General features: G+C 47.6%; 1 protein-coding gene across 4 annotated transcripts in view; it reads left to right on the forward strand.

The window, feature by feature from the left end:
- The window catches only part of DCAF6 (DDB1 and CUL4 associated factor 6), a 1,153,281-nt gene that overhangs the window by 542,396 nt on the left and 593,745 nt on the right, over window positions 1–17,140 (forward strand). For all 4 annotated transcript variants that reach the window (XM_044288252.1, XM_044288251.1, XM_044288253.1 and 1 more), the window contains exon 11: window positions 13,772–13,957. In XM_044288252.1, coding sequence (XP_044144187.1) covers window positions 13,772–13,957 — 186 coding nt within the window. The remainder of the gene's footprint in view (window positions 1–13,771; window positions 13,958–17,140) is intronic.

Consider the following 17,140-nt stretch of genomic DNA (forward strand, 5'->3'; position numbering starts at 1 on the left):
CTTACCACCTTATCGGTCTTATAACTGCCCGATCGATCTTCATGGGACTTCTCCACCTCGCAGAAGGGTTTATCCATTATCTCTGCCCGAAATTTAAGCTATGGCTGAGTATGTTAAGGAAAACCTCCAGAGGCGGTTTATCCAAAAGTTTACCTCTCCGGCAGGAGTCGGTTTCTTCTTTGTGGCCAAGAAAGATTGGTCAGTCCGTCCATGCATAGATTGTTGTGGGCTGAACAAGATCACGGTCAAGAACAAGTACCCTCTGATTTCTGAACTGTTCGACCGTATCCAAGATGCCCAGATATTTTCTAAGTTGGATCTGCATAGTGCGTATAACCTGATCCGAATCCGTGAAGGCGATGAGTGGAAGACAGCTTCCATGGCCACTATGAGTACCTGGTCATGCCGTTTGGCGTTGCGCTCCTGCAGTTTTTCATGAATTTGTGAACGATATCTTCCGGGACCTGTTGTACAACTGTGTAATGGTGTATCTCGATGATATTCTCATCTATTCACCCGACTTGACCACTCACCGGAAGCAAGTGTGCCCGGTTTGCAGCGATTAAGGGAGAATGGTCTGTACGCTAAGCTCGAAAAATGTGTCTCTGAGCACTCCACCTCACCCTTCCTGAGACTGAGATACGTTGTTTCCTGCTCTTGTCTGCAAATGGACCCCGACAAGGTCTCATTTGGGGTATGTATGACTTTTTGATCACTTTTTATTTTTTGGGGGGAGGGACAAGGTGACCAAAAATTGGGAATTGTGCATTTATTTATTTTTTCATTATTTCATTCAACTCCCAGAAAATTTGTACCATTGTCTACAATAGAATACTTTTGCAGTCTATGGGATTCTGATAGGCTGCCTGTCTATTTTGCAAGGCCCCAGGCAAATATAGCAGCCAGTTGGAGACCCTTGATTTTGCCCTCTCCCTCTGTCTAACCACATAAATTCTGTGGTAGTAATTGACAGCGGCATCTGAGGGTTGAAATGACTGGGACCCATGTCATCACCAATTGCGATCACTGCTGGAGAGTGTCTGCAGTATTATAACACCAGCACCCATAATGTATGGAGCGAGCTCAGAGTATGAGCCCACCCCATGCATCCTCTGCATGCTTATACTGTACATGTAGATCATTATGCTTTAAGAGATTAAAGAATTATGCTTCCTTATGGGCTTCTCAGGCTGCATTCCTCCTTCTTCCCTTCATTTAGCCTATTATCTATAATAGCAACCTTCTGTCTCCAGGCTTACACACAAAGTTATATGGAGAGGGAATGAGGACAGCGTTGGACTGGCCCATCAGAGTACCAGTAAATACTCTGGCAGGCCTAGGCTCTGATACCATAGTGGGTCCTAAAATTCCAGGAGAAAAAATCTGCTGCCTTTGGAGCCAATAACTTAATACTGTGGTCTATTTCTTTATATAAAAATTTATAAGACGTTATTGATGATATGAGGGTTCAGGCCAAAAGAATAAATTCTTATGGTGGTCCCAAGGAACTCCAGTCCAATCCTGCATGAGGAGGCTGCCGCCAGTTAGAATGTGATTTATTACCTCCCTCTGAGCACTGGTAGGTAGAGTTGAGCGGACACCTGGATATTTGGGTTCGACGGGTTCGGCCAAACTTCACAAAAAAGTTTGAGTTCGGGACCCGATCTTGACCCCGAACCCGAACCCATTGAAGTCAATGGGGCCCTGAACTTTTGAACACTAAAATGGCAGTAAAGATTTAATGGAAAGGGCTAGAGGGCTGCAAATGGCCTCTAAATCTGGTTAAGAGCATGGCAAGTGCTCTGCAAACCAGTGTGGAAAGGGAAATTACTTTAAATAACATAAAATACGTAAAAATTAAAAATAATAAAATTGATCTAGGAGGACGAGGTCCATATGGAGTAGGAGGTTGAGGAGGCGGTGGATGTGGCAGTGTAGGTAGAAGCGGCGGTGGCGGAGGAGGTGGTAGCCTACACTGCTTTTTGGTTTTAAATTAATTTTATTTTTTTAAATTAGGGTACACCCCAAAACATTCGGGAATATAACCTGTGATAACCCCTGCAGTCGTGCAAAACACATGTTCAGACAATACACTGGCTGCAGGGCAGGCCAGCACCTCCAAGGTGTAAAGGGGAAGCTCAGGCCATGTGCCCAATTTGGAGACCCAGAAGTTGCAGGGGGCAGAACCATCAGTCAGTTTATGTAGGCATGTGCAAACATACTGTCCCAACCATGTCACACGTCTCCGTGATATTCACGATCCAATTGGATATCTGCTCTATCAACTTTCTATGTTCTTTTCTGCGCCTACCATGTCGATCACGGTTAGCGGCGAATCAGGGTTCCACTCCCGACTCGGGGAAGTAGTGACGATAAATAACAATACAGGATTCTTAAGATGCCCTGTAATTTGAATGATTAATTTTAAATTACAGGGAATGTCACTGCAGTATTTTGGATTAGGAAACTTTAGACAGGAGAGGCCCTGCTGCCACTTTGCTAACTCTAGATAACTTCTGCCTGATCGCACGTCCCTGTGACGTATACCATCCATTTGGATATCTTCTCTATCAACTTTCGATGTTCTTTTCTAAGCCTACCATGTTGATCACGGTTATCGGCGAATCAGGGTTCCACGCCAGAGAGGGAGCGTGAGAAAGAGAGACCACATCCAAGGGAGGTTAATTGTTTCAGATTAATTATGATAGAGCAGAAATGTGGGACAAACTATTGAAGCACAAATGTGGGGCAACTTGTTAAAGTTTAAGCATTGAATGAAAGGAGGTGGCGCACATCAATTAAAGAAGAATTTCTGAAATTGAATTCCCTGTCACCTATGCAGAGCAGGGGTTTCTATCCGGCAAAATTCGTAAAATGTCAACTGACAATCTAACAGACGATTTTTTTAAATTTATGTTCCTGTCACCTATGCAGAGTTGCTGCCGTGATGTCCACCATCCATTTGGATATCTTCTCTATCAACTTTCGATGTTCTTTTCTGAGCCTACCATGTTGATCACGGTTATCTGCGACAGGTAAAAAAAATTTGTCTGTTACAATTTCAGGTGACATTCAACAATTTTGGGCTGTGATAGACCTCTGCTCTACATAGTAGACAGGTTAATACATTTCATAGTTCAAAGAAGAAAAAGAATACCGAGATAAGAGCCGCACATCTAAGACAGCATCAAGCCCTTTGGGCTTGTTTCCTGACCACCACGCATACTCCCACTATGCTATCCTAAATGATAAGTGTTATAGTTCTCCTTTATTTTATTGTTGATGGATTTCATGCACTTTAATCAGTCATATATTTGTACACGTGGGGGTATGTTCATGCTTCTGTGGTGAGTCAGGGGGGCATATGCACATGATTGGTCCACATGGCCCGGATCTATTGTATACAATGTTTTTTAACCCATTCTTTGTCGTGCTTGTTGCTTTAAATAAATTTGATACTGTTTTAGATGTGCGGCTCTTATACTTTTTTCTTCTTTGAACTATGAAATGTATTAACCTGTCTACTATGTAGAGCAGGGGTTTATCACAGCCAAAAATTGTTGAATGTCACCCGAAAATGTAACAGACAAATTCGTGAATTTTTTTCCCCTGTCTACTAGGTATAGCAGTGGTATATCACACCCAAAAATTTGTTAATTTCACCCGAAAATGTAACAGACAAATTAGTGAAATTACATAAAATAAAATACGTACAAAAAAAAACAATTTAGGCCCGGTCATTGGTGGTGAAGTGGTGCTGTTCTGCAGAGCGACTCACCCGTGCGTGCTGCAGCTGAAACTCCACTATCGCCTGCTGCTGCTCACACAGTCTGGCTAACATGTGCAAGGTGGAGTTCCTCCTTGTGGGCACGTCGCATATGAGGCGGTGAGCAGGAAGGCCGAAGTAACGCTGCAGCGCTGACAGGTGAGCAGCAGCAGGGTGAGAACACCGAAAGCGTGCACAGACGGCCTACACTTTATGCAGCAGCTCTGACATATCGGGGTAATTTTTAAGGAACCTCTGCACCACCAAATTCAGCATATGCGCCAGGGAAGGGATGTGCTAGTGTCATGGTCTTACCTTCTTGCTGCTCTCCTTCGTTTGACATGTGCTGGCGGCCATCTTGGTTTCTGGGTTTCTTGTAGCCTTCCACCCTGCGGCTCCTCCTTCCCACTGGGAGGAGCTGGATGCCTAGCTCATATATATAGGAGGTCTGTGGCTTCAGTTCCTTGCTTGGTCCTCCTGTGTTCACATGCTTCTAAGACTGCTGCTGCTTCTGGTTCCTGATCCTGGCTTCGTCTGACTACCCTGCTGGTTCCTGATCCTGGCTTCGTCTGACTACCCTTCTGGTTCCTGATCTCTGGCTTCGCAAGACCCTGCTTCGGTTTAGCCATCCGTTTGGACTTTTGCCTTACAGCTTGATTTTCAATAAAGCCTTCTTATTTCAACTTATCTCTTGTTGTACGTCTGGTTCATGGTTCCATGACATTAGGACCAAGCCATGAATTCTGACGGTACAGGGCCATCCTCGCTACCTACGCTGGTTGCCAGACTTGATCAGCAGGATCACCTGTTGGGTCGGTTCGCTGTGGCGTTGCAAACCCTGCTTGAACGCACGGCTCATTTAGCTTCCGTTGCCGATGGGTCGGTTGTCGCTCCTGGGCCCGCTCATACTGCCGCTCCGGTTGTTGCGCCAGAGTCTACCCCGACACCTGTTGCTGCGCCTGCGGTGTTTCGGGGTATGACCGGTTCTGCCCCCCTTCCACAGCGCTTTGGGGGAGAGCCAACTCAGTGCCGAGGTTTCCTTAACCAGGTGGGCATTTATTTCGAGTTGCTGCCACATGCCTTTCCTACTGAGAGATCAAAGGTGGGCTTCTTGATCTCGCTGCTCTCGGACAAGGCCTTGGCCTGGGCCAGCCCTTTATGGGAGAACAACAATCCGGTGGTTGCCGAGTTTTCCGGTTTTGTTGCTTCTCTTCGGAAGGTATTCGATGTGCCGGCTCGTGCTGCCTCTGCTGCGAAGCTCCTTATGTCCATCAGACAGGGTTCACGATCCGTAGCTGAATACGCCATTGAGTTTCGTACCCTGGCAGCAGAGGTGGGCTGGAATAATGAGGCTCTGGTCGCTGCTTTCTCTCATGGTCTCTCGGATGCCTTGAAGGATGAGGTTGCAGCTAAGGACCTACCAGTGGAGCTCGAGTCTCTTATTTCTTTCCTGATTTTGATTGACACCAGACTCAGGGAGAGACCTTCCTTTAAGGAGAGCCTGCGGAGGTCTCCTAACAGATTGGCGCCTACGTTTGCTGTCCCACCCGTGCCTCCCTCTCCTCCCACGCCTCCTGGGGATGACTTGTCTGGGGGTGAACCCATGCAGCTGGGGTTTGCTCGCCTGTCCGAGGGGGAGAGGGTACTCCGGAGACGCGAGGGCCGATGCTTGTACTGTGGTCTCGCTGGGCATTTTCGGTTGGCATGCCCGAACCGTCCGGGAAACGCTCGCACCTGAGATCCTGTCGGGGGCAGATCTTGGGTGGAGTCTCCTCGTCCCCGGTTTCCCATGTTGACAAACCACTGATTACTGTTGTCCTCTCCTGGGTCGGGGGCTCGGTGACGACCCAGGCGTTGGTGGACTCTGGTGCTGGTGGTTTGTTCATTGATAGTGTGTTCGCTGCCGCCAATTCCATTCCTCTGCAGCCTCGAGGTTCCCCACTGGCTCTTGAGGCGATAGACGGCAGACCCCTTCTGCCGCCACACGTGACTCATGAGACCCTTCCAGTGGGGATGGCCATTGGTGCCGTTCACAGAGAGTCGGTCTGTCTCCAGGTTATTTCGTCTCCACACTACTCGGTGGTCTTGGGGTACCCCTGGCTCCAGAAGCATAATCCGACTTTCGATTGGAGATCGGCCGAGATCCTCTCGTGGTCACCGCAGTGTGGGGCTAGTTGCATCCATGGGTCTGTCAAGTTGCTGTGTACTTCCTCGGACTCTCTGTTGCCTCCTGAATACGAGGAGTACCGGGATGTATTCGATAAGGTGCGTGCGGTTGCCCTACCTCCGCACCGCCCATATGATTGTGCCATAGAGTTACAATCTGGTGCCGTTCCTCCTCGTGGCAAAGTCTATCCACTGTCGGTAGCGGAGAATGAGGCCATGGAGGAGTACGTGAGGGAGGCGCTTTCACGCGGACACATTCGCAAATCCTCGTCCCCGGCAGGGGCTGGATTTTTCTTTGTGAAAAAGAAGGGCGGTGAGTTGAGGCCTTGCATCGATTACAGGGGTCTCAATCGCATCACGATCAAGAACGCTTACCCGATACCCTTGATTTCCGAGCTGTTCGATCGCCTCAAAGGGGCCACGGTCTTTACCAAACTCGACCTGAGGGCGGCATATAACCTGGTAAGGATCAAGGCGGGCGATGAGTGGAAGACCGCGTTTAACACCAGGACCGGTCATTATGAATCTTTGGTTATGCCCTTTGGGTTGTGCAATGCGCCCGCAGTCTTCCAGGAATTCATCAACGATGTTTTCCGTGACCTGTTGCAGCAGTGTGTGGTGGTCTATTTGGATGACATCTTGGTATATTCTGAATCCATGGAGGCCCACATTCTGGATGTCAGACGAGTGTTGCAACGGTTACGAGAGAACAAGCTGTTCGGTAAGCTTGAGAAATGCGAATTTCACCGATCCCAGGTAACCTTCTTAGGTTACATCATTTCTGCTGAGGGGTTCTCCATGGATCCTGAGAAGGTTTCGGCTGTCTTACAGTGGCCCCAGCCCAGTGGTCTTCGTGCCCTGCAGCGCTTTTTGGGCTTTGCCAATTATTATCGGAAGTTCATCAGTGACTTTTCCAGGCTAGCCAAGCCTCTCACGGATCTGACCAGGAAGGGCAGTAATCCCCAGGTCTGGCCGCTCGAGGCCATCCGAGCTTTTGAGGCTCTAAAGTCCGCCTTTGTGTCGGCTCCGATTCTGTCGCATCCCAACCCTGGGTTGCCTTTTGTCCTCGAGGTGGACGCGTCTGAGACGGGAGTAGGCGCCCTTCTGTCTCAGCGTAGAACACCAGTGGGTCCTCTGCTTCCTTGTGGGTTTTACTCCCGGAAACTGTCTTCCGCGGAGAGCAACTATCAGATTGGTGACAGGGAGTTATTGCCCATCGTGCAGGCCCTTAAAGAATGGAGGCACTTGCTCGAGGGCTCGGTGGTTCCGGTTCTCATCCTGACGGACCACAAGAATCTGACCTACCTCTCTGAGGCCAAGAGATTGACACCACGTCAGGCCAGATGGGCTCTGTTCTTGTCACGTTTTAATTACGTGGTCTCCTACCTACCCGGTTCCAAGAACATCAGAGTGGATGCCTTATCACGGCAGTACTCCGAGCTGTCCAGGGAGGAGTCGATTCCGACTTCGGTCATACCTCCGAATCAGATCCTGGCCGCCATTCGCACCAGCCTGACCTCTCCCCTGGGTGAGCAGATTTTGGCGGCTCAATCTGGTGCTCCCTCTGGGAGACCCAACGGCAGATGTTTTGTGCCTGAGGAGTTGCGCACTCGGTTGTTGCGAACCTACCATAACTCCAAGGCCGCGGGGCATCCTGGAAAGAATCAGCTGTCCTGGGCTGTTTCACGTCTGTTCTGGTGGCCTTCTCTACGTTCCGACATCGCCGCATATGTAGCGGCATGCTCCGTTTGTGCCCAGAGTAAGTCCCCTCGGCACCGTCCGTTGGGCCTTTTGCAACCCATAGCCACCGGGGAGCGTCCATGGTCACACCTGGGGATGGATTTCATTGTGGACCTCCCTGCATCCCGAGGCCATACGGTCATTCTCATGATTGTGGATCGGTTTTCCAAGATGTGCCACTGTGTTCCTCTCAAGAAGTTACCCTCTGCACAAGAGTTGGCCACGATTTTTGCAAGGGAGGTCTTCCGGTTGCACGGTTTGCCCAAGGAGATTGTGTCGGATCGGGGGAGTCAGTTTATGTCCAGGTTCTGGCGCTCCTTTTGCTCCCAGTTGGGGATTCATCTCTCTTTCTCCTCGGCCTACCACCCTCAGTCCAATGGGGCCGCAGAACGATCCAATCAGGCCTTGGAGCAATTCCTTCGTTGCTATGTCTCCGATCACCAAGACAATTGGGTTGACCTCCTGCCTTGGGCTGAGTTTGCCAGGAACACGGCGGTGAACTCTTCCTCTGGGACGTCTCCCTTCATGGCCAATTATGGGTTCCAACCTGCCGTGTTACCGGAGGTATTCTCTCCCCAGGATATTCCGGCTGTGGAGGATCACCTTTCCGTCCTACGTGCTTCTTGGGTACAGATCCAGAGGTCCCTTGAGGTCTCTGCGCAGCGCCAGAGACTCCAGGCTGATCGCAGACGAGCGCCCGCTCCTTCCTACCAGGTCAGAGACCGCGTATGGTTGTCCACCCGCAACCTCAACCTTCGAGTGCCCACTCCCAAGCTGGCGCCTCGCTTTGTTGGTCCCTTCCGAGTGCTTCGCAGGGTAAACCCGGTAGCCTATGCCCTTGCGCTTCCTCCTGGCATGCGGATCTCCAACGTGTTTCATGTCTCCCTGTTGAAGCCACTGGTGTGTAATCGTTTCACTTCCTCGGTTCCTCGGCCTCGTCCGGTCCAAGTGGGCAATCGTGAGGAGTATGAGGTGAGCAATATCCTGGACTCACGCCTGGTCCGCGGTCGGGTGCAGTTTTTGGTCCATTGGCGTGGTTATGGTCCAGAGGAGCGTTCCTGGGTTCCCTCCGCAGATGTCCATGCTCCTGCCTTGCTCCGAGCCTTCCACGCACGCTTCCCTCAGAAACCGTTCTTTACTCCGCGGAGGAGGGGCCCTTGAGGGGGAGGTACTGTCATGGTCTTACCTTCTTGCTGCTCTCCTTCGTTTGACATGTGCTGGCGGCCATCTTGGTTTCTGGGTTTCTTGTAGCCTTCCACCCTGCGGCTCCTCCTTCCCACTGGGAGGAGCTGGATGCCTAGCTCATATATATAGGAGGTCTGTGGCTTCAGTTCCTTGCTTGGTCCTCCTGTGTTCACATGCTTCTAAGACTGCTGCTGCTTCTGGTTCCTGATCCTGGCTTCGTCTGACTACCCTGCTGGTTCCTGATCCAGGCTTCGTCTGACTACCCTGCTGGTTCCTGATCCTGGCTTCGTCTGACTACCCTTCTGGTTCCTGATCTCTGGCTTCGCAAGACCCTGCTTCGGTTTAGCCATCCGTTTGGACATTTGCCTTAGAGCTTGATTTTCAATAAAGCCTTCTTATTTCCACTTATCTCTTGTTGTACGTCTGGTTCATGGTTCCATAACAGCTAGTCAGAGAGCTGCTACGAGATTTTGCCCATTATCGCACACCACTTGCGCCAACCACTTATCGGTCTGTTGTTTAAGGCCCGTCCACAGCACCTGCGCTGTATGGGGTTTGTCCCCCAAACAGATACGTTTTAAAACTGCCTGCTGTAGTTTACCCCTGGCTGTGCTAAAGTTGGTGGTGAAGGTGTTACACTGACCGGATGAGGAGCCGGTAGAGGATGAGGAAGCGGAGTAGAAGGAGGAAGCAACAGGAGGCAAACTGAAGCGCCCTGCAATCTTCGGTGGTGGAAGGACATGCGGCAAACTGCTATCCGCTTCAGGCCAAGCCGCCACTGCATTTACCCAGTGTGCTGTTATAGAGATATAATGTCCCTGACTGGGCTTACTGGTCCACGTATCCGTAGTGAGGTGCACCTTGCCACAGATGGCGTTGCACAGTGCACACCTGATTTTGTCCCCCAAGTGGTTGTGCAGGGAAGGGATGGCACGCCTGGAAAAGTAGTGGCGACTGGGCACGAGGTACTGTGGGACAGCCACCTCCATAAGGCTTTTAAAACTCTCGGTCTCCACCAGACGGAATGACAGCATTTCAAAGGCCACTAATTTTGAAATGCTAGCATTCAGGGCCAGAGATCGCGGGTGGGTAGGGGTTTACTTCCTCTTCCGCTCCAGTGTTTGGGAGATGGAGAGCTGAACGCTTCCGTGGGACATTGTGAAGATGCTTGGTGACCCAGATGGTGGTGTTGCTGGCAGATCCTCTGTTTGCGGGGTGGCAGGTGGCACTGTCACTCCGGAGGTGGATGAAGAGGCCGAGACTGCAGCAGAAGAGGAAGCAGGAGGAGCCAGAGACCTTTCTTGGTTTTTGAGGTGTCTACTCCTCTGCAGCTCGTGCTTTTCACTTAGATGCCTGGTAATGCAGGTTGTGCTCAGGTTGAGAACGTTTATGCCTCGTTTCAGGCTCTGATTGCACAGCATGCAAACCACTCTTGTCTTGTCGTCAGCACATTGTCTGAAGAACTGCCATGCCAGGGAACTCCTTGGAGCTGGCTTTGGTGTGCTCAGTCCCTTCCTGCGGTGGGCAGTAGCAGGCGTGTACTGTCTAGGGGACAGCTGAGCTACTTTTTCACCCTGCTCCCTCTTCTGCTGTGCTGGTGGCTCTGTGCGGCCACCGCCTCTTCCTCCGAACTACATAGGTCACTCGCATGACCTTGATTCCATGTGGGGTCGAGGACCTCATCGTCCTCCACATCATCATCCACCCACTCTTCACCCCTGCAATCCTTGTCGGTCTGCACACTTTCGAAAGCCACAGCAGTTGGCACCTGTGTTTCGTCATCATCCGAGACGTGCTGCGATGGTCCTCCATGTACTCATCTTGAAACATAAGTGGTTGGGCATCGGTGCATCTCTTCCACTACTGGGGAAGGGATAGGTGGATGGCCCTGGGAAACCCTGCTAACAGAGTCCTCAAAAAGCAGAAGAGACTGCTGAATGACGTGGGGCTCAGACTGCTTGGCTGATTTGCAAGGGGGTGAGGTGAAAGACTGGAATGGACATCGGCTGCAGGTGCCAACTCTGATCTTTCAGCAGGAGATTGGGTGCAAGACAATTTGAAGGAACTGCAGGCACTGTCAGCAACCCAATCTACTATTGCCTGTACATATTCTGGCCTCACCATTCGTAGAGCCGCATTAGGCACGACCAAATACTGCTGCAGGTTCTGTCGCTTACTCGCACCTGAGGAAGGAGTTTCACTTGTGTGTGCAGCTGCCACAGATCGACCATATCCTCTGCCTGCAACAGGAGCTCCACCAGCAGCACCACCACCTGGGCCACGTCCCTTATTTGACGATCTCCTCATATTTCTCAAATTTAGGATCTTGCCCAAAATGGGTGTTTTTTTTAATAGCAGAATAGAACCACAGCATCTAAAGTGTGTATCTCACACGTACAGATGCAGACTTGGCCGCAATTAAAGATTTTTGCCCAATATGGGTGTTAATAGCAGAATAGAACCACAGTATGTAAAGGGTGTATCTCACACTTACAGATCCAGATTAGGCTGCAATTAAAGATTTGTGCCCAAAATGGTATTTTTTAATAGCAGAGTAGAACCACAGTATCTAGAGAGTTTATCTCACAATGACATATGCAGCAAAGGCTGCAAAATTTGTTTTTTTGCCCAATGTTTTTTTTAAATAACAGAATATGACAGCAGTATATAATGCTTGAATTTCACACGTGCAGATACAGCAAGGGCTGTAAAATTGTGTATTTTGCCCAAAAAGGGTGTTTTTTCAAAACCCAGTAAATTATAGCTGTATTTCTAGCTTAAATTGCACACTGACTAATGCTGCGAAGGCACCAGATGTAGGATATTGCCAAAAAAGGGTGTTTTAAAAAAAAAAAAAGGATTATTATTGGAGTATTTCAAGCTTGGATTTGAATGTCACGAAAGCACAGATACAGTGCTGATGCACTGAGCTTGCATAAAATGGCCGCCGCCACCCACCTAACTAACAGACGAATAAAAGTTATTTTTCTCTATTCACTGGGCTCAAGGCAGGGTAAAAAGATTGTGCACTGCACACACACAACTAAATCTATGTAGATCGCTGAGTTCAATTGGAGTTCTGATTAAAGATTCTGTCTTATTCTCTCCCTCATAGCAGCAGCATCCTCTCCCTACACTAAGCACAGCAGAGTGATGTGCAGTGCTATGTCACTCCAGCTTAAATAGAGGCTGGGTCACATGCTGCACTGGCCAATCACAGCCATGCCATTAGTAGGCATGGCTGTGATGGCTTCTAAGGTCACACAGTTAAACACTTGTTGATTGGCTACACTGCAGCCTTTCAAAAAGTGCTAAGAAATCGCCGAACACCGAACCCGAACTTTTACTGAAATGCTTGGTCCCGGGGTCCAAAAATCCTAAAGTTCGGTACGAACTTGAACTTTACAGTTTAATTTCGATCAACCCTACTGGTAGGGTCTTAGCCTACTACAGTAGACAGTAAAGTCAAAAGTGCTAAGTGTAGCAGAGCTAAGGGTGCTTTCACACTAGCGTTATTCTTTTCCGGTATTAAAATCCGGTAAAGGGTCTCAATACCGGAAAAAAATGCATCCGTTTTGTCCTAATGCAATTCGTTCAGTTTGCATCAGGATGTCTTCTTTTCCGTCCCTTGTACGTTATTTGACCGGACTAAATACCACAGCATGTTGCTGTATTTTTTCTGGCCAAAATACCGGAAAAATACCGCACTTGCCATGTATAAATGCTGGATCCGGTACCAAGTGTTCTGGAAAATGCTGCATCGCCAGATCCGGTTTTCCGGTCTGCGCATACGCCGGGATATAGGAGGAGCAGGTTCCTCCTTTGATTTTTGAAAAAAAAATTAACACTGGGTCCGTTATTCCGGGTAAGACGGATCCAGTATTTCACCGGATCCATCTAACGGATACGGAAAAAAAGTTTACCATTTGTATACGTTGCCGGAACTGTCTGCCGGATTCTAACAACGCTAGTGTGAAAGTACCCTTAGAAACTGCAGTTTGAGTGTCTCTTACCCAGCAGCCTTCTCCCCCCCCCCCCCCCCCTATCCACAGATGTGAAGGTTAAGTACAAAAGAGCAAAGCAGCCTGATAAAAGCAAGAAGGAACCTTTATCTGTACTTAAATGTATTACAAAGTGTACACAAGTTGTTTTATAATTGAAGGTACAATTTAAAGAGGACCTGTTACCATAAAATGCAATGCATATTGAAAGCAGGAGAAGCTAAGCAGATTGCAAAAACATTCCATAAAACCTGTTATTTTTAGATTTATATCTCAGCTTTTTTCACTTCCTGTGAAGAGATGACAAAATACATCACCGCGCACGGGATCTTCAATCAAGATGGCGACGGCCAGCTCTTTGTGCTCAAATGGATGAGGTAAGTATGTTTTTTTATTTTTTACCGCCATTCAGGGGAAATTGATTCATTACTGCGAAGCACGAGGATATTTGGCTTTGTGACAAATAACATTTTCTATTTCCATCTCTCTATGCATGTACAGCGCTGGAGCGATATGTAAACATGGCATCTGCTCTCGCGTCAAGTTTGATTACTAAAGAGTGAAAAACCTGGAAGTGCATGCAATTCACTCTAATAGGCTGGGTCTCTCTGTAGATGCAGTATGGTAATTGTATTTTTCAAAAAATTTGTGAATGTGATAAAATGCAAAAGATATATTTAAAAAATTTAAATCGCCCTCCCTTTCGTCAGAATAAAAAAAAAAAATACATGAAAACTACTTTAGCTTGTGCTTACATATTGAACTCCTATCAATTTTTTTCATCAAGTTTTTATACACCCTTTTGGAGCAATATCATTAGAAAACATTATCCCAAATGCAATTCCAGTAAATTGATCATGTAAAAACAATAGTTCTTTGCTATATATGTCATGTTATTTTGTATACACTGCAGGTGGTCTACAGTCAAACGCACCAGTAGACTCTACAAACACAAGTACAGAGTCGGAGGCATCTGCAGAATCAGATAAGTCTGATCTAAATGTCAATCCATCTCCCATTAATCTTGATGAAAGTTCATCTGCCGGAAGTATGCAACAACAGTCATCATCTTCATCGGATAAATCCAGTGCTCCTTCTGGTAAGAATATCCTATTAAAATATTTTATTTACCATTTTAATTACATAACAGTAGACGATTTTGCTGCTTGGTTTGCAGTGCAGTATCCTGAAAGGCAGAAGACTACTCAACCTGACTGGGTCCCCATAACTGTTTATAAGATATTAGCAGCCAATATGTTAAGAGTACTTAGGTCACCGTCCAGACCACAGCGAGTGAACCACAAACCTGCTACCAGCCTTCCAAAACCATTGTGGCCCGACACAAGGCTGGATGGACTTTGCTGCTAGGGACCCAGGTTACATTTGTGGAGCTGATAACAGGTAGCTGGTGCGGGCACACTAGTAGCAGACCTTCTGGAATGACCAGGGAGGTACAAAAGGAAGTAAGCAAGCAGGGTCAAAAACCCAGATAGACGGGCGAAATTGATGCAATACACAAGAGGTTAATCCAGAAACAAGCTGGGGTCATTAATCAGGAAAGTCAGCATAAACAGGAATAGCAGCCACAGGAAAAATCCCAAAACAAGCCAGAAGTAAATCCACAGAATGACCAGTAGGAAATTGCATAGTTCAAGGTGGATTTACATGGCCCAATATCTGGGCCATTTATTGAGAACGAACGTTCCTACGAACATTAGTTCCCAATAATCTCCCCTTCTAAAGCTGCCAGGACGCAAATCGTGCTGTCTAAACAGCACTCTGCTGCCCAGGAGTAATGATTTTGTATGGGGACAAGCGAAAGCAGTAGCAATCGCTACTGAGGGGATGGGGGTGAACAGATATCTAGTCTTGATTGCATCTTAAAAGAAAGATAACGTCAGTAGAAGGTCCGCACTATTCAATTATTCAGAATTAAAACAAAAATGAAATGAAGCCTGGGGCCATAGACCTATTAACCTATTGACTGCTTAGGAGCGAGCCCTTTTCCACCCAGAGAGTCTACTCAGGGGAGTATATGAATCTGAACCATAACAACCACTGTTTAATAAATGTGTCCTGGGATCGTTAATTTTTAGCTCTGAGTTCCTTGATCCTCGTGATCCGATTCAGAGCCTTAACCCAGTGCAATCGGGAGAGAGGGGAAGTAGACTTCCACTTCCTAGGGATGATCTCGCAAGTCCTTAAAATAAGAAATCCCAAAAGCCCCCTCTGAACCCTAGAAAAGACCACTGAGGCATAAATTAACGAAATCCCGTGTGAAGGGGCGCAAGAGGAGAAGCAAAGCTTCTCAAATTGGGTAAGCATGGACTGAAGAAGGGACTGAGGAGAGAGATGATATAAAGGTCAGACAGAGGCCTAAGACTTCCATCTTTGAGGACATCCCACACTCGAGGAATAGGATTGACTGGGAGACCAAAGAGATGTGCATCCTTTAAGGAGGCAGGAAAAAGGGGGTTTACTCACTAGAGGCATGAGGAGGCCTAGGGTGGAGATTAAACTTAATTTGAGAGAAAAACGTCTCCATGGTTTTAATAAGGTTTCCAACAAAGCAGATAAGTCAAGGCTAGTCAGCGAGAAGGTCAGATTTTTATTTATTTATTTTACTCACTTATATAGTGCTGACATATTCCGCAGCACTTTACTGACATTATCACAACTCACGGTACCTCAGTGGGGCTCCTAATCTAAATTCCCTTCACAAGTCACAAAGAGTGTGAGAGGAAACCCATGCAAACACGGGGAAAAGATGCAAACTCCATACAGATGTTATGGAACGTGGGTAGCTTATAAGGGGGCATACCCTGAGGAAGCCCGTGAAAAAGGAAAGGGAGGGTGGGGCACTGAGTGACGCCAGCGCTAAGTGTCTGTGGGAGGCTAGCTTATAAAGCCTACGTCCCTCCCACAAAAACAGGCTGAAATCAGCCTTGACAATTATGGTTGTGGCTATGGATACTGGAGCTGGCGTGACGGTGCCAAGGAATAGACCTATCCGTGCTACTGACTAACTAAAAGGCCTTGATTGTGCCCATAGCCGCGATCTTGGGTATATAGGGGGCCAAAATGTCAAGCAGGGTAGATTTTAGGATTTTATTGAATAGGTACATGGTTTACAAGACTAGTTTGCGAAAAACTTCTGAAATTTCCTGGTGTGGATTGGGAATGTACCTGGTGAAGCAAGATGAGTCCCACCGACCCATTTTACGGGTGATATGACTGGGTACGTTGTGCTTGGATGCCGCGGAGGCAGCCCCGATCTGAAAGGAGTGTTCTGATATGGTTTTGGGATCGATACCTAGGCCTGAAACTAGTAGACGGATGTGGGAAACAAACTGTGATGTCGTGAGGGGCTTGGATTTGAAAGGCAATAGCGGGCTATCTGGGGAGGAATGACCCAAGGAGCTCATTAATTTATTTAAAACCTGGACTGGGCACCACTTATTGAAGGATTTGAAATATTTAACTTGGACTGGAGGCCCTGATTGTGATGTTTTGGTGGAAGGTAGTTGCAAGATGAAATGATCGTGATTCCAGGCTAGCTGGCTCTTAGTTAGGCGCTTGGATTTGGAAAAGAAACCTGTGAATTCTCCTGGTCGCAGGAAACCGTAGAAGCCTAAATACATGGCCGTCTGGATAACAGTGCTGGGTTGGAGCCCAAAAGGGTTGCTGTCTAGGGAATTGGAGAGCTTCCTAAACAGTTCCCCTGAAACTGGTGCAGGGTTGGCTACTTTTTTTTAATCCCCCTATGAATTGCCTTGATTGCGGGGGACGTGAAGATCGCCCTACTATCAGGATGTTTTAAGGTAGAGTAGTATTGCACCCCTGACATGTATAATTTGATGGAATTATAGCAAAGTTTGAGGTGTTGGTGACAGTAAGCCAAAAACGCCATAAAATAAGTGATCTTTTTTTTTTTTTTTTTAAACATCTTTTTATTATTGATCAAGATGCATAGTACAATGAACACATCATTCATACAAATTAGATAAATGACAGCATTATATAAGAAAAGAGATGTCACATCCTGGTTTAAAAATTGAAAAAAGATGATATCTTCCAGGTTTTTCACTCTTTAGTAATCAAACTTGATGCGTGAGCAGACGGCATGTTTACATATCGCTCCAGCGCTGTACATGCATGGTGCATGTACAGCGCTGGAGCGATATGTAAACATGGCATCTGCTCTCGCGTCAAGTTTGATTACTAAAGAGTGAAAAACCTGGAAGTGCATGCAATTCACTCTAATAGGCTGGGTCTCTCTGTA

This window comes from Bufo gargarizans, chromosome 3, assembly GCF_014858855.1.
Source record: "Bufo gargarizans isolate SCDJY-AF-19 chromosome 3, ASM1485885v1, whole genome shotgun sequence".
Taxonomy (NCBI): Eukaryota; Metazoa; Chordata; class Amphibia; order Anura; family Bufonidae; genus Bufo; species Bufo gargarizans.